This window comes from Larimichthys crocea, chromosome XII (genome assembly GCF_000972845.2).
Source record: "Larimichthys crocea isolate SSNF chromosome XII, L_crocea_2.0, whole genome shotgun sequence".
Classification (NCBI taxonomy): domain Eukaryota; kingdom Metazoa; phylum Chordata; class Actinopteri; family Sciaenidae; genus Larimichthys; species Larimichthys crocea.
In genome coordinates this window covers 26,050,571-26,074,309 of record NC_040022.1, presented here as the reverse complement: position 1 = coordinate 26,074,309, position 23,739 = coordinate 26,050,571, and the positions used below count along the sequence as shown (strand labels likewise).

Sequence of the window (23,739 nt, the reverse complement as noted above, 5' to 3'; positions counted from 1 at the left end):
AAGGAGCAAGGACAACAAAGCTGATATCACAGCCCATATGTAGCCTCTTCTGTTTCTCACAAGTGCCCACCATGTGTGCTCGAACCTGTCTTTTATCCTTTGTCTGGTGATAGAGGACAGACAGACCACAAGGTCCGCCACCCTACTTGATCTCAGACTATTATTTTCGAATTACATTAAATTGCTCTGATGTAAGCTTTCACTATTCTTCTGTGTGCTCCTCTGCTCTGCTTGTAACCACACTACAGGGTCAAGAGATGGTGGGATCAGTGCAGAATAGATTGAAAGGATCTCTCAGAATCAGTTCACATCTAAAAACAGCTATTTGAAAAGATTTAGTTGTCATCAGGTAGTTTTGAAAACCAGGCTTTAGGTTTTAACGTGACAACGATCAATCATAGCTGTCCAAATAGATATTCCCTACCATTTTCTGCCGCGTGGTGGCAATAGCGTACAGAGCACATGTCCTGACATTGTTTGGCTCAAGTTGTGCGCACTGCTATAATCTATGTGATGGTCAATTCATAAAAAAAACTGCCCGATTGTATAGTCAGTGCCACCCATAATAACAAATCCGCAGCACAATAGAGGGCATAAGAAAATCATTTTAACCTCCGTGGGAAGGTGGACAGACTTTCAATAAGCACCAACCCATCTGGAAGCAGTGCAACTGGCTAAAGAAATGGAGTATGCTGGCTTTGGTGCCTTGCTCAAGGACACTTACAACAAGAGGATATTTATTTAAAAATTACTGATCTTTGTTTCTTGTTTGTTTTTTTTACATTTGACAAATTTAAGGCCAAAATCGTCATGACATGAACTTGTGTGTGACTGTGCAGCCATCATTTCTTTTCTTCTATTTCTCTCTGTGATGCATTCAGGGCTTATTCGGAGCAGTGAGAAGATGATGTCAATATTCCGTCTCGCACACTTGACAGCCGAGCAAATTCAATTGGACTGACTCCGCCTTGCTCATGCGGGACTTGTCCACAGGCTTTTCATACTACCGCGTGCCTGTCTGAATGCCTGGTGCTCTCTGACGGAGCGAGCTCTCTCCACAATCCTCCTCCTCCCCCCCCTCAGTCACTCACCCCCATCACCAGTGAGGAGCAGTCTGACGCACAGGACCAGCAGCAGCCAGGACTCTTCTTCCCGGGGAGTGTGTGGCCACCGAGCAACATGTTCCCAGCGCGGAGACGGGGAAGGCGCACCGGGTACTCGACGGTGGCTCCGCGAACCATGGTTACAGCTAGGCGGACTGGACAGGTCGGACAGGTGTGGGTCTCCTGTTGGATTCTGCTGTCGGCGACTTGTATCCTCAGCGCACAGGCTCAAGGTAAGATGCGCAACTCCGGTTTTATTTTGGACACATAGTGTGGCTACTGTTGTTGTTGAAGGCGAGCAGAGGCGCACAAGAAAGTCTGTGGTAAAGATGTATAGTGTAAGTAAAAAAGGCAAAAAAAAAAAATGAGACAAACAAAAACTCCCCAAAAAATAATAAATGTGTGCTTTTAAATATCTGCTCATATAGCCAAACTTGGACCAGTGACAGCAGAATGTGTGACACACACTAAATAATATTAAACTGTGTCGGTTTCACCTGCACCACACAAGGCAGATGCTCAAGGAGCACAGCCTGCCTCTGCAAAACTGTATGTTAAGTGACAAATGTTGATTGGTGCGAATGAGCCTGTATGATTTGTCACTGTGAGAATTTTCTAACATGTTTCCTCTTCCTCCTGTGACTTTAAATCCTCCTGATATCATATTTTTTTTTCATATTTGTGTTACCTGTTAATAAAATAGACTAGGGGTTAATAGTTATTTTCTACAAGTTCTTATGACCTGTAAAAATGTAATTAATCTCCAGTGAAAGCTGTAAAAAGACCAGTGGCCCTGGCTGAGAATAAATTGTTTCACTGCTTGTAGATTGAGCCGCCCCTCCTGCCTATAGGCCACCTTAATAGCCCAGCAGAACCATTAGCTTGTATGAATATGACTATGGCACATCGAAGCAGGGCCATTATTTTTTGAAGGCTGTATTACATTTGCCTAATGTCCACTTTTGCACTCTTACTCAGGCTGTGGGGAAGTAATCTGTATGATACAGAAAGGATTAATCACAGTATGTACACCCAGCCCAGTCAGAGATATGTGGATAAAGGCATGAACATTATCTACACTAATAATGCAATTGCTTTGGGAATGGTCCGACTTGTCACTTGTCATCTGTCATTGGATGACCTGTTGACCAGTGAGAAGGTAATGAGATATCCACTAGATGGTAGATCGAGAACAAAAAGCCCGCGAGTGCCTCAGCAAACCCTTCCTGCCTCCATATTTCATAATTGGAAAAGCATAACTGCCAGCTGTCACAAGAACTAAAGGTAAGTTGATAAAGGACAGTGTATTGTGTGGGCTTACTGGGCTGTGAATTTCATCAGCAGTTTTGATGTATACATCACATTAAATGGCATTTAACCTTATGCTTTGGAATCTGACCACAGGGTCGTGGTTTTTATGACAGAGGGACATCCAGAGCTGCAAAAGAAAGATGCATGTCTGACATACAAATCCTTAAGGTATTTCCAAAAGGTCCCAGAGGAGGGAAAAAAAAAGACCTTTATTGGAGGCTGATCCATATGAGAAGTGGCTTCTCTATGCACTCCCCATCTTATAATCACAATGCTCAGTGCACCAAAGTGCTAAAAGCTGCATAATCCCTTTGCTTGTTTGTCTTTGAACAGGTCGCATAGCTCTAAAGTGCTCCTAGCCTTATCTGAAAAGAGTCTCAGGCGTGTCTTATTATGCAGGGCACAGTTCCTCTAGCTGTTATTACCATCCCTTTCTCCAGCTAACATGCCTGGAGTCTGTGAGTATCAGTTGAGCGCTTCAAGGCTACTTCACATGGCTTTACCTTTCCTCCCCAAACAGACCTCTTTCTCATCCTTGCAGTTGGTATTCAGGCCCCCTTGAATGTTCCCGGCTGCGCATTAGCATTGGTGAGAGATTCACTCCTCTGTCTGCCTGCACTTTCAAATGAGAAGGACCTCCTCTATGCCACACAATTGCTGCTTTAGGTTCTTTAGTGAAGATGCAGTTGCAGTCTTTGCAGGGGGTCTTCTCACAAGCCAGAGAGGGCTTGTTCTTCTGAAGTAGGAAGCAGATCTCCTCATGGGGCATCCGTGTTTGCAAATGACTGGTTGTGCAGCTGTGCCTGTGCATAAAGTAAGAGATGCTGTAGTCATTCCCTGAGAGCAGAGGACCTCTGAGGATGTCATAAATTAGGCTACATACAGGCACATGAGGCCCCCACGGAACCGGAGGTGGCATGCACTTGTTTTTCAGCAGGTTCCTACTGAGGCTCCTGCTGTGTTTAATACTGTTGGTTGCTCTAGTGCACAAGAGGATACATGATAGAGTCCACAGGGGGAGGTCTGCCATGGGCTTCTCTCAGCAGGCCATTTTAAGACTCATTTAGACCCCCTCATCAAAATACCAAGTGTATAGATGTGAGGTGTATTCTACCTATTAGTGGTCTAACCCTCATCAAAGACTGCTGTGCATCTTGTTGTGTGCTTCAAGTGTGTGTGTGTGTGTGTGCTTGCTGGTATTTACTGTATGTTCTTGTCTATCGAGCTTTAATCTGGAGAGCAACGTCGACGTTCTGCCAAATGGCAGATGCTAGAATTTTCTGGACGTATGTTATTATGCAGCCTGACAGCTGTCAGCGATTTCCAGATCTTTAAATCTTATGATAATCCAGCATGCTTACCAAAAAAACATTTGTTTAAAACACTCTGAATCCGTGTGTGATTAAAACCCCCCTGCTCTAATGCGGGCAGCAGATCATAATTCATCTACATCAGTGACACACTAACACACACGCGCTTGCATGCAAACACATCCACGGGAAGATAGAAAAATCAATGTGTACAAGATTACACATCTCCATCAAGAGAAATATAATACAGTTTTAATAGAATTATAGACGTCTCCTTGTTCCAACAAAGAATGATGTCAAACCTGATTGTCTGCGGTCACGTGTACAACACATAGGCCCATATACTCACACTGATGCCACTTTGGCATCTGATTTTGGACATGATACTAAATCCTGATCCCTGTGTGATAAAATCATTGCATTTTCCTAAACTATGAACTTTGTCCCACATGGGACACACTGACATGGGAGTGCTAAAACCTCTCATCTTCCATACCATAATTACACATAGTGCATATTTCTGACATATGTATCTCCCCGTTTGGTGAAATGTAGCTAATTAAAAATGTTTACAGCTCCAGAGAGCTAACAGATGTCTGCTGAAATTTGGACTAAATGCTTGTTTTTCTTTTGCATCGTGGCTCGTTCCCAGAAAGACCAGCTAGTGGCTTGCACAGCCTCAGGTGAAAAGCGGTGGCAGCCTGACTTCCAAATCAGAGTCCTTGTGTGTCTTCAGCGGCTGCCTCCCATGTCTGGCTGGTTGGCTGCTTTCTCTCTGACTGCCAAATGCTGTCTACACATGTTTATTCATGTTGCCACGGGATGCTTTATTCACCAAGATGGAACATATCACAGCTGAATTAGAATTAGAAATAAATGAATGGGGGAAAAAAAGCGATATATAAAAAAAATAAAATAATTATGGCAACGTTTTAGAAAAGACAGTGCCTCAAACCTGTTTAAGGGTGACAAATGATTGTGATCTACTTTATTGTTGAAGAACAATAGAGCTGCTGCACTGTCAACGTTTTTTAGCTTCAGGAGGCCTTTAATTGGCTCAGTCGAGCAGCAAAACTGTGTTTATAGTTCATAATGGAAATGTAATCAAATTAACTTCTACCGCAGGGTTTTGGCATTCACCCCTTGCCCAGTAATTGCCATTTGCCCAAAGGGCTATGGTAATGGATATTTGCATGGGGCAAAGAGTCCTATCTCTCACCATGTGTTTGTCATGCTGCCATATTAGGGTAGCTGGCTGAAATAGTTACTTACTATGCAGGAGCTTAGTTTTGCTGTGCTAGTTTTAGATAGTTATTACTGTGATGTTTATTTTGAGAATTTTATCGGCCAAAGTAGGCACACAGTTACCCAAACCTGGGTCTTTGTTATGATAAACTAGAGAATACAAGGTATGATGCAACCTGTGGGGTTAGGCAAAATCTTCACCCCACAAAATCATGTTACGCACACTGATTTTTTTTAGCTTTTTTATATCTTACTGGGTAAAAATACAGTTTGGAACGGGTATAGGCTTTTTTTGTAGCTTTTAATAGTTTTTAAAATAGTTTTTAATAGTAGCAGCATTGACTAAGGAGGCAAGTACTTCTTTTTTGGTTAGGTTTAGGGTTAGGGTTTGCTAATTTCACATAGCTGGGAGTTTTGTTTTTATATCTCTTTGTTTACTGATGAGACAGACACATTCTTCACATATTCATTCTCTTGGTTAAAAGTCTAATCAATCTGACGCAGGACCAGGAGGCTCTTCAACTATGAAGAACAAAAAGAAATGTCTCCGAACAAGCCCTAAGCTGAAAAAGAAATTGAAAGAGGAAATGACCTTGGATAGGGAGTGGGATTTGTAGTGGCACTGTTTGTTTAATTTGTCTAATGTCATTTTGACGAGGGAGCAAAAATGCTGTGCATGCTGCTTCATCAAAGCATCATTCTTAGAAGCAATTTGAAAAGTGTTCAAAATGGTGTCATTACTTTCATCCAGGGAAAAGAAGGATTGTGCTGGAGCAGTATTCTTGGACCATACATCTATCTTCAAGCCCCTGAGCTGTTCCATGTAAACATTTAAACAACACAAAGGCAACTCAAGACAAACTGTGGTGAGAAACAATGCTTTTTACAGCATAATGTGCACACTGAATCTCTGCTCTCATTCAGCTTGCCCCTCCTGGGGACTGGTGAGTGTATTCTTGTGTTGTGAATAAAATGGCAAAAGAGGCAAAGAAATAAAGAAATGGAGGAGAAGCTGTGGTGGGGGTGGCGTGCTCATGTTTTTTCTCCCTCTCTGAGTAAAAACAACTGGTTGTACCAATCCATTTTTCTTTGTACCTCCACACGAATGAATTCACATTCTGCTCCATTCTTTTACCAAGCCAATCCCAACATGGATATGTTGCTCTACCCCCAGCAGCAAGTGATGATGTGGATAGACAGTATTGCTGTCAATATGAGGACATGGAAATGGAAATATAAACAGGTCAGATGGACATCAAGCCACTCAACATATGAAACTGGAGAAGATCGGAAAAATATTTAGTGTTCCAGTGCTTCCAGCTCTTCTTTGCTGTCTGCTCATTTGACTGTCAAAGCTGCATATTCCAGCTGCTGATCTTTTGCTGTTTGAAGGGAGCATTTTGTATAATCACCGTGCACGGTGGTGGGGTCAGGGGTCAGCAGGTTGGCACTGCTGGGAGAGAGGAGAAACTATTTCCATCCGTGGCATACTTTCTGTCCACGGGCAGGGTCTCGTCTGGAAAGATTGGAGCCTTCATGTTCTCCATCTGCAGGGCTGAGTTTGCTGCTCTACTCTGGCTGTGCTTGGCAGCACGCCTACCAGTCCCGCTAGGGGGCCTGGCGAAATGCCTCAAGTTGCATCTCAATGCCTTGTGCTCAGTATTGATTAGGAACAGAGCTGACTCTCTCTCCCCATTGTCCTGTCCTTGGCCACATGGGATTCCATATCATGTTTGATATCTCTTTTGTTTCCCAACACCTGCCTGTCTTTCCTTGAGGTCCTCCCTACACACCCCTGTCACATTTTGACACCCTGTACTCCACCTTCACTGTAAACAAATGATTCCCAGGGATGTCAATGTGGATGTTAAAGCAGAGAACACGCAAAGTCATCAGCTAAGATAAATCTTAAGACAATCCTACACAATCTCATCCGGCAGTGCTTTTGTTTTTGCTGAAAAGGAATTCCTGTCAGGCATGCATGGCAGAGTAGAGCTGGTTGTCATTGTAGTATCGCAGGACTTTAATGTATACATATCTTTGATCACTGTCCTTGCCTCGAACATCAGCAGCGTGTCAGTTACGAAGTGTGGTGATGATAGGAGCTGACAGCAGTACCGCAGGCTTCTGCTTTATGGCTCGTGTCACATCTGGATCCCCTTTCCTTGGCCCCTCAGCAGAAGCCATGAAAGCGCTTCAGGTGCGAGACTGAAAGCATATGGCGAGATTCAACCGCGAGTGAAAGCCCAGGCAAAGCCATCGTCCAACACGGCCGGATTTACTCTCCAAAGGCAAACTGCATGTAGACAAATATATACAGACTAAAAACCAACTTCAACCTGCGGTAAATGTTTGTTTTTTTAACCATGTTAAAGACAAAGAAGTATTTATACAACTACTGATATGAGTGAAGACATAATTTGTTTTACTGATAATGTCCTGGAATATTTCATTTTCAATGATATGCTAAGGAAGTAATTGACTGCTAACATTTAATGGAAAGCATCTCCTATTGAAATCAGCGAGTTGAGAAACGTGTGGCATTCCCTGTCCTTCTACATGCGTACAGGATTAATAGGTGCAGTGCCATGTAGAGTCAGTGTTTGACAATGAAGCATGAACCTGCCAATACGCAAATCGAGTCCGTCATGTGTTTCTGCCACGAATGATTTAGGATCAGTTTGGGAGAGCTCCTCAGAGGTTAAGCGGGAAGTCTGTGGGGTGTCGCACCTCTGAAAGCAACCAACATTGACAAGGACAAAAGATATCGTGTGCAGATACAGATGCCTATTTATTTTAATTTCAAAGGCAGCTTGAAAGAGGAATCTAATAAAACTGCCTTTCATTGCTTTAATGCATGTTGGAAGATGCACAAACACGCACATGCAAAGTATGCATGTACAATACTAATATGCAGACACATTTTCTTCCTCTAACACTTGCAGCTACACGCGCCCAAATATTGTTTTATTATCGCTAAATGGAACTTTCTCAAAAGACCAAACCACTATTTGAATGCTCTTTTTCGGCACAACTAATGAAAGTGGGGCACAGCCATGGTGTCTCGTGTGAATAGACGAAATCAGAATCAGCTTTTTTTCAGCGTCATGCTCTGACGCTCCTCTGTGCAAAATATTTCCAATTTAACCTGTCTCCCTGCCATGTCGTAGTTGCTGCCAACTGCAGTGAGGTGATGGAGAAAGGGGAACAGAAAGAGAAATGAATATTGCTATGGACATTGTGAGGAGGCAATGGGTCGGGGTGGGGGTGTCAGGGTGGGGTATTGATGTAGGAAAGAAAGGAGAGCGCTGCATCAGTGGGGTAGAGATTGCTGTGGTGTACAGTAGCACAAATCCTAAATTCTGTCCAGATCCAACGGTAGCTAGGAAACAGCTGACAGTAAAATGGGGGGGATCAAAGAGATTAGTGTGCCCAGTTTGAGCCCAAACAGTAACCCTTCCACTACCCACTGCCAGCCTTTTTATACATTCACCCCATATTTCAGTGGCGGCCAGTTAGACACAACCCAGCTCTGGCTATCCTCCCCTTGAGTCTACTTGTTTAATTTGGTATCACACTTTTTTATACACACTTACAGACAGGCAATATGTAGAAAAAGGTCACAGTTTCAATTTTAGAAGAGAAGTAGGCTGAATGGAGAAAGACACCCCTGCTAACACGCACATGCTGTATACACAAAAATACAAATGCCTACACACAAGTGATCCGGACAAAACAAAGACATAGCATCTGAGGGGAAAAAGGGGTGCACATGTCAGACGCAATCAGTGCTGCCTTTTGTGATCTGAGTGAGATTTCCTGTCACTGAGGCTCAAGACGCAGCCTGTTTAAATTCTGCAGGGGACTGCCATGTCCCAAAAGCTTCGGTCACTGTCTCCTCTTGTCTCAGAGCCAGAGAGATGTACCTAAACAAAGCAGCCCAAGCATCCCCTGTTGGGGATCTTAGTACTGTACTGTACTGCAACAGAAGGACTTCTGACAATGTTGGTCCCCTGTCTCCACGCTGGAGACGCAGCGGACATGTGAAAACACTCAAAGCTGACACAGGGTTTTACTCAAGAGAGTCAAGCCAAATCGGATCTATATTACATGTGACGTACATATGATGGCTCAAAACTAATTTGTCATGCCTGACTTAAGCGTGAGCATGATGGCAGCAACAAAGGCAGGGTTGGCTATTGTTGTTCTCCTTTTGTGAGCAGATTCTCCATGTGGACACATGATGGCTGCAGCTGCTGTGACTTGTGTTGCTGTTGCAGAGGCTTTGGGAGGCGAAATTCCTGTTTCATCGTCAAAGCTTTCACAGATTGCTGGTCAAGCTATTTTAATTTGCAAGTGGGGGGGCTTTCAAAGAATAATTTCCTTTTCTTTGAAAGGAAATGTTTGAACACATATCTTATTGTAGAAATTCTGGACATGTTCTTTGCCTGTGGGGACAGCAGAAATAGGAAAGTCAGTGGGATTATATCAGTTTAATGAAGCTGCTCTGGCTGATGTTTAATTTCATGAAATTCAATTAAAAAGCTTTATTTCCATTCCACAGTAATCACTCAAGGGGTCGCTGTCATTAGATTACAGAGAAGGAATTGGGAGAAGAAATGACCAGTCACAAAAATATTCTTAAAGTGCATGTTACATTGATCCACTAGTGTATTTCAAATGATTCAGTCAATATTACAATACAAGAAAACTTAATTGTAGGTGGGTAACGAATCAGAGAGGATGTGACCAGATTTGTGTGGTGTACAAAGATAGGAAGAAGTACAGCTGTTAGAAATGGACAATGGTCCTGCTCTTGATGCTTTCATATGAATGTTGAATCTCCTGTTATTGCTACATATGTTAAAGGGAACCCAGCTCTTTTCTTGCACTCTCTCTCTCTGTGCATTAGTGAGGAATAGTAGAGAAGAGAAAAAGAGACAAGGTAAATGACAGAGAGAACATGTACCCCACCAGCCTTCTTACAAACACAGTCTGCAGAGCTGACATATGCAAACTCAAAGGGTGGCGGTGTTTAAAAGCTTTAATCACACCACTGCTCAGAGCCCAATGTGGCAATGCACTCTGCATCATTGAAAGCTTGTTTTATTAATGTTGTCCAGAGTGAAGTATGGTGGGGTAGTGGGGTTGTGGTGGTGGTGGGGGGGTGCATTGTGCTCTTGATTTAAAGTGGGGTGGAGCAGAAACAATGGCCATGAAAAAAACATGGCAAGGCTTTGAGAAGCAGCCCGATTCCATTACTTCAGGAGGCACGGTGCAAAATGGTGCATGTGAAAGTGGAGGTACTATAGAGAGAAACATTCACACATGATGGGTCTTCATGTTTCTATAGAAACTATATTTATATGTCAACACGTGCTCACATCTGTCTTACTAAAAGAGACAGATTTCTCCCAGATACCAGTCATAGACGACTTGACTCTTGCGCTGCTAGTTGACTGTGAAATTAGTTCATCATGTGCTTTATGTGACACATACAAGCCAATCAAGGCAAAGTGTGCTGTCTTTGAGCGAGCGGGCGAAGTTAAATCTCGTATGAGTCTGATGCCTAATTGCTCTCATTAGCAGCCGACGTTCACACCAGTTATTCCACACAATTAACCGGCTGCCACCAAGATGTTATGAGGCAGAATATTGCGGTGGGTCAAAGAGAAAAAAAAGAGGTTGTAATTAATTCTCACTTAAATTAATGATTTCATATTTCAAAGGCTGGTACAATGGCATTTTTGTTGAGATTCCCCAAGGGGAGACCATTGATAAGTATTTTTGTGTGTGTGTCATGTGGAAATGAGGAAGTGCGTGCAGTTGATGGAAATCAGGAGCCATTGTTGTTTGACAGTAGGCACCTTTGCCGTGATTGCCTGTGTTATTAATTTGTGTGATGAGAGGAGGCAGGCTCCTCCAGCCTCTGATGCTTACGCACCGCATTAAAGAACCGCTGCTATGAATGACACTCAGGGCTAATGAATATGAATACATTTATAAAAATAGGCACGGGCTCCCCTCTCAGAGCAGATTGGGAGTGACAGTCACATTGGTTGGGCATGGTTGATGAGAGAGGGAACCGCTGCCCCTGGAGATAGCGGATGTTGCAGGGATCAGACAAACAACACACACACACACACACACACACACACACACACAGATGAATGCCCCAGCATGATGACATTCAAAAAGGCTCCAGCATTTAAGAGTGACAATCTTGTCATCTTGTGATACTGTTAACTCGCTGGACACAAACAATCTGATCACAGCCTGTGTCTACCTCCCTGAAATAATAATTATCACAGTATCCATCATAGCTAATTGCTCCATTTGTGCATGATGTCACAGTGAATAGATCATTTATATTATGTCTCAAATATCGAGCAGGTGGGTGCCTTGAAAGAATATTTCTCTTACTTCCACTAAAATCCACAGGTGTCATATTGTTAGCTAGTGATTTATGCTGCACAAACAACACATTTACATTGCCTGTCAACCAATTTATAGACTGTTTCCCGTGGAAACAAAGTGCAGTAATTTATTGTCATTAACGCACAATTCATTATTATCCGACTGACTTTGGGGACATGAAGATATGTCAATTTATCTCGCTGTGGTTGTAGTTTGGCATTTAAACACAGTCATTACGCTACATAGCCATTAATAATGAACCAGTGTAAACTGAAAGGGATTTGTTCATATTATGTGTGATATTTGTGCAAGAAGCGAAGCTTTTAGTTCTATTGTTACAATAAATCTATTACATGTGCAGTCCATCTCACATGGGCTTGTTTCTCTAAAGATCCATTCCATCTTTTCTATTCACCAACATCAAAAGCCGCGACCTAAAAATAAAAACAAAACAAAAAAACCCACAGTGATCCCACCACACAGCCATCAGAGAAACTTAGTGTCTGAGCACATACATTCTTTAACACAGATGAGAGGTATGACAAACAATAATATGCAAATGTCTTCATCTGTTTTCCTCGGTAGGTGACAATTTTAATTGATTCATTGAAGACGTTTATTTGATTGGTTGCAGCTTAATAATCCAAGATGTTATTTGTCAAGCTGTTCAGCTTAGGTGCAACAGCATGACTCTTTCTTCTGCTTCAGTATTTGTCTCTCACAAGCTAATGTCCTTATTTTTCTGAGTTTCGAAGCACAGGCAGGACCGATCCCTCAAAGATTTGTGAAGGACTTTGATTGAGATAAGTGGGATACTCATTGGCTCTGACAGACGTAACCTTGGTGAGTGTTCTCTGGCAGCCACTTGAGGAGCACGGCAGACTGTGAGCGCCGGACGTTGGACTTGACTGACACTGTGGTGCTAACCTTGAGCCAGGTTCCTGTAGAGCAGCGGCTCAGTATTTAAGGCCCAGAGAAAACTCATTGAGCATCTGACTTAACTGGGTTAGACTGCACCCATGGATGCAAGCCATCAAACTGAACTAATTAACAGCTGAAACAACCTTGAAAGCTGCAGACAACAGTCCCCCCCCCCCCCCCCCCCCCCCCTTCACTTCCCCAATATTTTCTTGTGTCTGTGCTATGTAATATGCTATTCAATTCATTTATTTTGCACTTGAGCATACTTTATTTTATTTTTTTCCTCCAGCTAAAATAAGGTTAGAAGTACCTTGCCATCAAACCATTCTGTTAAAAATTGGAGAGGCATAAAAGCACTACATGTTGCCCCTGAAAAAACATGTTGGTTTGTGGGGTTGGAGTCAGAAAGAGAGAAGGGAGGATGGCAGCAGATGCAAGAGCAATTTCAGAAAAAATGGTCATGAGTGTCTCAAACCCCATAAAAATACAGCATAATGGGTTTAATGGAAGCATGTGTTTACTTGTTATTCGTGTGTTTGCATGTCGAACTTCATGCCTCTAAAAATTGACTGTGCTTTTGACTTATGTTTGCATGAATCGAAAACAGCAAAAAAGGATTTACTCAAAGGGGAGACTCATAAGATTCTGTCAGATTTGAACTCTCGTACCACCGAGCTCCAGGGATCCTGTTTGATTTCCTCCTGATTCAGCAAGGCTGCCATTTTCTTCAGATGGTTTGGAGTGAGCTGCTGCTGGGGGTCAGAGGCCAATTCAACATTATTGAATAATAAATAAATAGAAATGTGTTCCGGCTGTAGTTGATCCCTGTTGTTTCTTCTCCTGCTCACTTCTCTCGGCAGACACACAGCAGCTGGGGCCTTGTATTTGCTGTAATGGCCTGTATATATGCAGGGTTTCATATTTCAATCACCGCCACGGCAGCAGAAATTGGTGGTTTAAGATGAAGTTGAAATTGGAAAGTGGCTATCGTGTCTGCATGAGGAAACACATTTGAATCCCAGTGGAGAAGGTGCTTGGCAGCTGCATCTGGAGCGTAGACTGACAAGTCCTTAGGAGTCGAGTTAAAGTTAGAGCCACAAGTGCTCCTGCACCTTTCAAGCCTTACCCAAATGATTTTCCAGCGGAGGTCACATCAGGGACTTGAGATTTGAGGAAGTATTTCATAATAGCCCCATAATCAATGATTCATCACTGGAAATATTAATGAGGCATAAATGATGTATTGGGCTCTGATGAGGTAGATCTACAATCACATCGTTAAATGTCACAGGGCTGTTCATTCATGGTAATAAGGTGTAATAATTAATGTTTCGTGTTATTTGGCTATAAAGTCTGTATGGAAAATTATATGCTGGTTCGCATTCATTGGCTTTTTTTCTTCCTTTTTTTGCCGTCGTGCTGTAAGGCCGTTGGAAATGAGTGTAAGAGGTTTCACCCTTCATTCCTTGCTGTCACTTATTTCTGTTACTCACACAGTGTCTTCTCTCTGCTACATTAACTGAATATTCATTATGTGGCTAATAGTGGTGCCTTTGAAGAGGAATGATCATATTTAATTTTCTCGCCTGAGAAGGAACAAGTCAGTGAGGAGAGGGTGCAGGAGAGGGGAGTGTGTGTGTGGGGGGAAGATAAAGGGGAGGGAGGGAGAGAATTAGATCAAGCGATGAATGGAGCGGCGGAGGGGCATGGAGTTTATGGACCAGCAGGGGTGGAGGGCTATAGGTGTGTGTGTGAGGGGAGGGGGGTTGAGTCTCCAGATTACAATATGATTATATCAGTCTATCTGCCTGATAGTATTGATTGACCTGCACCTGTGCCTCCACAACTCCTCCACCTCTCAATGCCAATACAGTGTATGAGGGCAATGCATTGTTCTCTCCCCCCAGCATTGTGCCTCCTGTGCTTGGAAGAAGAGAGTCTTTCTTTCAGCTTTCCCCCCCCCCCTTTACTCTTGGCAAGAAGGGATCAGATTATAAGAAAAAAAAAAAAAAACACTCAACCAGTGGCCACGGCGGTATTTCTTCGCTCCAGCAGCTGCAGTCCCTGGCTGCGTTTATCGCTTTATCGATTACCATCACAAGGCAGTAATTTGCCGGGACTTGCAGGGACATGATTAAAGATCCGCAAGCAATGTATGGTGGCTCAAGTTGGTGCCGAGGTGTCATGTTGATGAACACACGCTGACACACATACACACAAACACGCTCGTAAGAGGGGGGGGCAGTGCGCAGGGGAGGGCGGTGCGAGGGGTGCATTCCTGTCATAGACATCAATGGCTTTAAATCTCCTGAGCTAACCTTTTAATGCTCTCAGATCCTTATGGCTGGCTGGATAATTGATTGTGTTTGGTCTAATGGGATTAAGAGGTAGTAGTGGCCTTGGGCTGGACACAGTGGAGGAGATATATATATATATATATATATATATATATATATATATATATATATATATAGATGGACAGAGACAGGAGAGGCAGGACAGACGGAGAAAATTTTAAAAAGACAGAGAGGAGTGAGGATAAAAACAGGGTGGATAGATAGCTTCAGGTCTACTTTTCAGTCCATCTCTAATTAGCTGTACAAAAAAACCAGGGAGCCGATGGTATCCCCAAGTGAAAAGCTTGTTAGCGTAAGAGATGCTATCCGCCGGCTATTGGTTTTGGTTGTGTTTTGCTCGCTGGGTGAGTCACTGGGTCTGTAGTGGGCGGTGAGATGAAAGCGGCGGCAAAACGAGAACCAAGGTGGCAAGACCCATCCCCCTCTTATCACCCAGGATAAAGCCTGTCCCATCCCAACTTATCAACAACTGCCTTGCTCGAGCTTCATCCCTTACACTCGAGCTTGTTTGAATGTGCCAGTCCTCTCCTAGCCCCCCCCTTTCTTCTCTGAATTATTTTTAACTTCCCTCCACACTTGGGATGAGATAAAAGCAGAAGTTTGTGTGGGAGACTAGTGAGGGATGAGGCTGCAGTTAGTAAATTTTTGCTGGAGTGTTCACTGACTGCTTGTCGCCCCTGTATATTGCAGCCGTGTGTCTGGAATTTCTGGTCTCTCTTTATGCGGCACATGGCTTTATCATGAGCACGCATGCAGCGCAGAGCTGTCATCATCAGTGCCAGTTTTTTAAGTTTTTATGTCTATCCCCACTCTAGTCAAATACACACCAGCACCTCTCTCTCCATCTATGTTATATGCAGCAAGACAGAGCGTCATATAGGGATGGGAATTGAAAAGATTTTATTGATCCAGTGCCATCATCGATTCCCTTATTGATTCCTCAGTAATTTTCTGTGTGGAAAAAAAGTGGACCTACACTGTTTTTCATTGTCGGCGCAGTTGTTTTATAGTCTCTGGGTCTGAACACGGCGTAGAAACAGAGTAGAAAAAAAGGAACTGATGGGTGACTCAAGCTGGCTGTAGCCCGAGAGCTAGCTGTCTGTCTGTCATCATGTAAAATGGATGAAATGAGAATATTTGCAACAGTATTAGTTTTCATTTAGGTTTGCTTAGCATGCTCTAATATTACTATAATAGGATATTTATCCGTGGCAACGCCACTCAGTTGTGAAGCAGAGATACTCAAACGTCGAATGTCATGGAGTTCCTGGAATATAAGCCCATGTTGCACTTCAGCATATCGTTAGAGCTGTTTTCATTATTCGTGAAATGAAGCCACTCTTTTGATTGTTCCTTCCTCTCCACCATGACTCCTTCTTGTTGCATTATTTTGCAGCGTACAACTGTCAGGGAAACATGCTGGCATCAATAAAAGGAATCGATAGGATGGAGGGAGTGCACAATTTGGAACCAGTTCTCAACTGGAACCAGTTCTTGATTCCCATCCCTCATAGTATAAGGGTTAACAGGGGCTATCATTGCTGGATTGCTGGCTCTATTCATAAGTCCAGCCAGCCAGATCATGCCACAGATCCAGGTTTTGTCTCTAGTGAATAGAAAGGCTGCTGCAACCCACCGGCCCTTTATGCTTTGCCACGTTTTCACTTGGGCTCAGAATATGCCAGGTCAGGATAACTGTTGCCATTTTGGTGGGCGGCGGAAGGCATTTTGCCAGCTTCCCGTGGCGAGAGTAGTGTGTATCAGTGTGAGTGTCGGTGAATGGGAGACAAACAGAGAAGGGGGAGCAGCAGCAGAGGGATGTGAAAAGGTGGATGATAAATCCGATGTGTATAGAGGAGACTATGCGTGTCTGCTTATGCTCAGGTGGGAATTCGAGAGAGTATGGCGGACTGCACAGTCCATGAAAAATCGTCCTGTGTGTTTGCGAGTTAGAGAAAATGTGTCACTCTGACCTGGCTGTCTGCCTATTCTTGTCGAGGAGGCGACAGGTGAGGGGTTGCTATGGTTACCTGGAGTAGGGGTAGGGTTGGAGTGAGTGATTTTGTGTGGGGGCCTCGCAATTTCACAGTTAGAACTTTTTCCCGCTTCACATGTTCCAGTTTTGTTTAGGTGATGGGTGATATTGTAGCACCATATGGGTGCAGCAGGTGTTACTAGTAGCAGCGTGCCAGTCTGTGCACATAGTGGGTGTTAGAAAGAGCTATCAGTCAGCCCCTTTCTCGCTCCGTAGAGACTTCCCGGAGAGCTGTGTTGTCCCTACAAGGGCCAGATGCTGCCTTGGTTTGCTCTGCTGCCCTCTTTCCTCTCTTCCCTCGTTCCCAGGCCCACATCAAACACGCGCAGCCCATTTCCCCCCATAGCTCTAAATCTCTTTAATTCCATCATCTGTTGCCCATTGAGGGCAGCAATTTAGTCTTAACGCAGCATTTTAGTGTGCCATTAAAAATTCTGTGAGGTTGGTGGCCAGGCCCTGTAGCGGAGATGTGGCCAGTCTTCAATCTGTGTCTCTGTGTCTAACCTCTGCATTGGTCTCTCCTGGGACACATCCACCATTAAGATAGTGTTTGAACAGCCCGGCCTGGACACATAGAAAATACATTACATATCCCCCACACGCCTAGCTCAGCCACTCCATCATGATGACTGTCTCCACATCATTCATATATTGTGATAACCACTGTGGCCACACTGTGGTGTAGTAAGGGGCTGCCCGAGTAGTTTTTCATTTGACTATTTTTCTCTGCAGTTAACAGCCCCTCACGCATGTAGGAGTTAGTCACTGTTCAATATCTGTCGACCTGAGCTCTGACCTTAACCAACATCTGGAGACGAAGGTTTTAAGTGCTGCTGTGTGGATTTTATAGACACTAGTTTTATGTAATTTCCAGCAATTTCACCATTACTTTTACAATGATTGGAAACTGTGGCTGTGCTTCGCTTAATGACTTCCCTATCTCCCAGATGGAGTACAACACCCACACTCAAAACAATGACAGAACAATGACTTGCAAAATAATTCTACCTTGCAGCGTTGTATCAGTATGTATTGTCTACATCATTACAGCAACAGCACTCTAGACTCACCTGAAGCTCCCTGAGTTTAATAACTAGGCAGTTTTTGGCCTGTATTGAGTCAGGGGTCTCCTGAGGTTGGATTTCTGTGGTTCATTCCTGCTAATGGGGGGGTTGGCTGAACCCTTGCTGGCCCTGTGCCACTCTGACCAGCTACTCTCCTCCTCTAAGGTGAAAGAGGCTATGTCCTTATCAGACCTGACATTGACATTAAAAGCGATTGGCCTGTCTTAATCAGTGGAGTGCCTTGCAGCAGCAGGGAGTCCCTATGGTCGGTCCAGACCTGACCTGTCCTACTGCCCTGCTGTCCAGCTCTCCTTCCGACTCCTATTGAGTTAGAGGATGTTTACAGTACCAAGGTCTTTTCTAACTACTAGAAATACCTAATGGGACAAACATAATAAAAACTTGATGTGCTAAAATAAAAATGTTTTCTCTTACTTGACACAGCGAGAATAATTCATTCCTTCATAAGAATTACCAAAGCCATCTGGAGCCTAAACCTTATCAGGACTTGTACAATTTTCAAAGGGTCACAATGACCAAATGAGAGATCAGTGTCCCTGGAAGGGGGCAGCACGACCCAGGCACATTCAGAGAATGAGTCATTGCACACAGACTGGCACTATCATTAAATATCACTGAAATCTTGAAATCTGTATGAGACACTCCCCTGTGTGTACGTTTAAGCAACAGTCTTTGTTGTTGTTGTTTTTTTACTGCATATTTTTAATCTCTCTGTAATTACCAGGCTGCATACAGGATGTGTTATATCGCTTACTCCTACTAGTCACAACCAACACCACAAAGAAGATGTTTATTGTCGAGAAAAGAGAACCTCCATTCATCTGTTTGATAAGATTATTATCAGTAAATATTTCCTGTCTACCTATTTACTCTGGTATGTCATTGGCAGCGGCATGCTCCCATCTGGGAGTGTTTTTCAGCCAGTATCGCAACAGACAAAGATAAACACTGGTGTTGTTTGCTGGTGAGCCAATGTCAACACCGGTGATGTCACGGATACCCGTTGAAACAAACAAAATCACAAAACAATGATATGGGATTAGCTGCCCGACGATCAGGGACAGCCAAGGGTAGCGGAGAGATACATGCCTGCATGGAACGTTGGTTTAGCGCATCTTGCTGACAGCTGTCTGTCCACATGTCAGCCAGTGCAACAAGCCTAATCCAGGGCTTCATGGCACCTCCGACATACAGCAACAGTGACAGTAAAGACAGCGATAACATGTGCTCTCACTGTGGGAAGGCTAGGTGCTGGATTATTCGTGGTGTGGCAGATCATCCGCAGCCCTCTCCCCAACCCAGTCAGTCTCAGAGGTGGATTACAGACCTGGTAATCTGACTGTGTGTGGTGACACATGTCAACCATGGGATGTCTAGATGGAGGAGTCAGGGAGAATTAGAAATGGCGGGGTAATCCAGGCTATAGAGCCCCAGAGTCTTCGAAACATACATATTGCACACATAGGCAGACATTCCTGCACATGGGCCTGTGGGCTTCCTTGACATTACCTCCTCAGCAGAAGCCCAGCCTGGGATTCCTGTCACAGCGTTCCGTGGGCAAGACTCACATTTTCATTACAGTGGAGCCAGTGGCGCCGCACAACCTTTTTCTCCTCTCTATCTCTCCTCTTCTCCTCTTCATCGCCGTGTCAATCACCACAATGCTGTCACTCTGGATCTGTCTCTGAACTAAGCTGTCTCTGAGCTAAGATCTAGACACACTTGAGAGACGGAGGCAGACTACTCACCCAGACGTGTCTCTCTTGAAGCTGTACCAGCACTTCACTTCTTACTGCCTCTTGACACTTCTCTAAGTTTTTTTGCTTTTTGCTTTTTTTTTTTCTTTTCACAGATTTTTTTTTTTTTCCTTTTTCCTTTTTTACTGATCTAATTTGCAATATTTCCACATATTAGATGAAGCCTGTACATGCGGAACAGAATACACATGGCCAGGGAATTGAGAAGTGCAAATAATTCCCTCATGTGGAAAGGCTGCAATTAACTGGGGATGTCAGCCTTTGTAAAATATAATTGAGTTCAGGACGAAATGAACGTCTCTAATCCGGCCGACAGAGCACTGTCAATCAGCGTTCCTCGCATCCCCAAAACCAACTGTCATGCTTGTTTATGTCTGTCCTCCCGACTGAATTTTTGGACACTAATGCTCTGACAGCTGCCTCTCTTAAACGTGTGGGTGACTGTGTGGCTTTGTGCATGCCCGGTGGGAGTGGGATGCTGCACTACAGGGAGAGACTGGACATCTGTTTTCTGTGGTCGAGCTGGAGATAACATTGTGAGCTCAGCCGTGGTGTCAAACACCTGTGCGATTGAAAAAAACATTTTCTCCGTTACTGGGCATAAATCATGTCTTGTGACATGCGGAATGATATCAGCAGGGGGGGTTGTAGCGTATTAGCACAGCGTGGCTTCACCTCGATTCTAAGGGTCAAATATCAGTTAGCTGTCTCTCTAAGCAATAGGACTCTTCTTCTCCCGTAGATACTGTGTGTGAATTACTTTTCTCATCATTGCGGCACTCTGCAAGGCATATTCAAGACACCCTCCTGGAAATGTCAACCGTTCGCAATGCTCAGATATTGCCTGTCATAGCAGAAAGACAAGTGATGACCTTAAAGTGCCTGGATAAATGAGTCCACTTAGAGAACAATCTTTTTTTTTTTTGTCCTCTTTAATTCTGCTTCACCTGTCTCTCCTACTGTGGCATCTCCGGCGGTTTCTGATCTATGGCCTCACTCTAATCAACCCTCATACTGAGAGGTAAAAGGGTTGAGAACACATCAGTTAAGTCTGTGTCACTCAAAACAGCCCTCTGTGTCTTTGTCTTGTGTGTGTCACACCGCTCGGGTTTTTGTGTGTCTAATGATTGCCTTTCAAGGGCCTCCTCAGTGATCCCCAAAGTCTCCCAACAGGCTCCCATGGAAATGGATTAATTACAGGTCGCCTGACAAATGGCTGTCCACAGTTGCGGCGGCTTTGTAAACTCTCAAGACTAATCAGCTGAAGACAGAGCCTGGTCACTCAGCACGACCTCATCACCAGTTGACACTGTAGCTGTGACTGAAGGGCCTCTAGTCAGAGATTAATTGTGTTGAACTCCGGGTGCTGTCCACAGCTAACTGATGCTGTCATCTCAGTCCTGTCAACAAAAGCTGTGGTTTTTCATCCCTGACACCTGCGGAACCGTTGTGATTGAGAAAAATCTCTCTGCTCCTCTTTAAACCCTTTATCTTTAAGAATTTTGATGTCTTAGTGAAATAGATTTAGGATTGATTGTCTGCACCCTGTTCTTTGTTCACTATGAATTTCTATGTGTGTTCAATGTGCTCTGTTTTTGTTGCTCTCTGGTTTCTGCTGGATTCTCGAACAGGTGAACGCATGCAATGTTTTTATTTCCTCTCTCTCTCTGTCTCCCTGAGTGATCACCAAGAAAATTCAGTATGTTGTTCTTGTAGCCTCATGCAGCCTCCTACCAAATCCACAGACATCTGCAAATATCCAACATAATTTCACTGAAATCTGTAATAGGAGTAATTTATGTTCATTTTCTAAAACCCACATCAAGTAATGCAACCTGTTTTTTTCAGCCGCTTACCTACCATATGGTAGCTTCTTCTCCAACGCTTTTAAAATTAGATACTGGAATCAGAATATTCATTTAATATATTCATTTTTTTTCTGAAATACAGACAAATGCCTGCAGCATTGTTTATGAATTTCAATAACCCCCCAAATCATGAAATACAGCAGGAATCCAGAGCAATGCCCCGGTGTACCTCTAAGAACACCTTTTGTAAGGGAATAAATGTGTGTGTGTGTGTGTAGAGGGAAGAGGGAGTGGATGAGAGACGGTTGGTGGGTTGTTGGGCATGCGTGATCCTCTTGACTGGGATCCAGATCCACATGCAGGCGGAGAGCACTGAGCTCTCAGTCAGCACATCACATAAAAGCAGCAGGCTTTGCAGGATTGCAAACCGAGAGTTTATTTTTTCCTCGTTTGTTTTCCTTCCTCTCGGTGAGGACAGGTTTTCTACTCTTGTGAGGAGTACACAAAAGCATCTACCATTATCACAGCCGTAATCGTCCATTACAGTTCCTCTCCCACCAGAGTGCTCGTTAACTGCAGGACAAAAAGCCTCCAAAACAGCCAGAGTGTCCTTGTGCAAACAACAGGGTGGTTCATCGAGCCAGCTTAAACCAACAGCTTGTAAATTGAATCCTGTGGCATACAGTCAAGTTTACAGTGTTCAGTGCAGCTTTGCCACTATCAACCAGCCAACAGAGCCCCCAAACTGACCCTGAGGCTCAGCAACACCTGGCTCTTCCCTTGTTAATCATGGGCGAGGTGCCAATCTAAACAAAAGTGTCTGTGTAGCTGTTGGAATTCATTTTAGGCTAGATCCATGTATAAAGATACATTGCGGTGTATTTATACTTCAAAAAACTATGCTTTGGCTTCGGGGTTTATGGTTTATGTCAGCTGTGTTGCATTGCATCCTTTTTTCTAATTCACTGTGCCTCTCACCGCGTCTGCATCCATTTGCAGGTTTTTATTCCCTTTGTCAAAGCGTGTTATTGACGCTAATGGGCTTAGATGTAATCCATGATTGGAAGTCTCAGCATCTGGATAAAAATAAAGGCCAGTTGAAGTACGTGTCTGTACGTGTGTATTTGGAGGTCAAACTGTTACCTGTGCGTTATGCACGCATGCAACTTTACCTACGCTTCACATGGCTAACTTGCAACGATATCTAGTAGCATCAGAGAAAATTACGTGTGACAGCGATCACTTTAAATTTTCAGAACTGAGCAGATGGAGCGTGCTATATAGTGAAATAAACACAATGAAGATAACGCTGGTTAAATCAAGCCAGCTCTAGGGGGAAGGGCTGAAAAACAAATGGGGAAAACAACATTTGGCAGGGATTTTGGCCACCGTGTTGATGGACTTAAGGTAGAATTAATCTGTTGATGAAAGTAACATTTGTCCTTGACACTGTGTCATCCATTTATTTTAAACACATCTTTCCATCCCTCAATCTAGCCTCTAATATTGAGATGTCTTCTACTTTAAGTGTGTTGTGGTCAAATGGGATTATAAGGGACAGGAGCACATATGGCCTGTGCTGGTCCCCATCTCTGTTGGGGGATGTAATCCTACAACCCACCCCCTTCCACCCTGTGTCATTATCAGATGGACAGCAGTATTATGCCACATACCAGCACTATCTCACAGAAAACTAAGTACTTCCTTAGTTTTTTTTCTTCTTCAATAAAGTCCCATGTCTTTCTTTGTCTCCCCTAAATTGCGTCTGACAGGGATGTTTGATATTCTATATTTGGTGCACATGGGGGGCAGAATGGACTTGCGAGGAGATTATAAGTAAAGGAAGTAGAACAACAACAATGTACGGATTACAGGCAGGATTTGTGTGAGGAACACATGATATCCTCTCTCATCCCTTTATCAGATTGGCTGTGATGGAGTGGCCACGGTGGCCGGGACCGAAGAGAGGTTTTGGATTCATTAGGACAGAGCCAGATCAGGACGGAGAGTGATGATAGCGGCTCACAATGCAAAAGAAAATAATCTCAAAGACAGACGACAGAGCTGCTCGCAAAGTCCAGTTTAACAAGTAATGTTAGAATCAGGCTTTTCTAAAACAAGAGAACACGTTTCTGTTGGATTGGATAATTGCAGCAATCTACGGTTCAACTTGACTTCATGGGTTTCTATAATTAAATCACATTACTGTATTTTAGAACAAGTGCAGTGATTCTGCAGACAATGACACTTGTTCTTTAGCTGAGACTTTTAAAATAACGTTCCATAACTTTAAAGGACCTGAAAAGTGTTTTTCAGATTTCCTGTTCCCTAGTGACAGCAAACTTACCATGACAACGAAAGTCCCCTTACCTTGAAAAAAGTCATTTTAA

At 43.6% G+C, this 23,739-nt stretch overlaps 1 protein-coding gene across 5 annotated transcripts in view; it reads left to right on the top strand.

Moving 5' to 3' along the window:
• The first annotated feature begins 895 nt into the window (after positions 1-895).
• sdk2a (sidekick cell adhesion molecule 2a) overlaps positions 896-23,739 on the top strand; it is an 81,222-nt gene continuing 58,378 nt past the window's right edge. For all 5 annotated transcript variants that reach the window (XM_019261048.2, XM_010756867.3, XM_019261049.2 and 2 more), the window contains exon 1: positions 896-1,336. In XM_019261048.2, the coding sequence (XP_019116593.2) occupies positions 1,180-1,336 (157 nt within the window). In that variant the 5' untranslated portion in view covers positions 896-1,179. The remainder of the gene's footprint in view (positions 1,337-23,739) is intronic.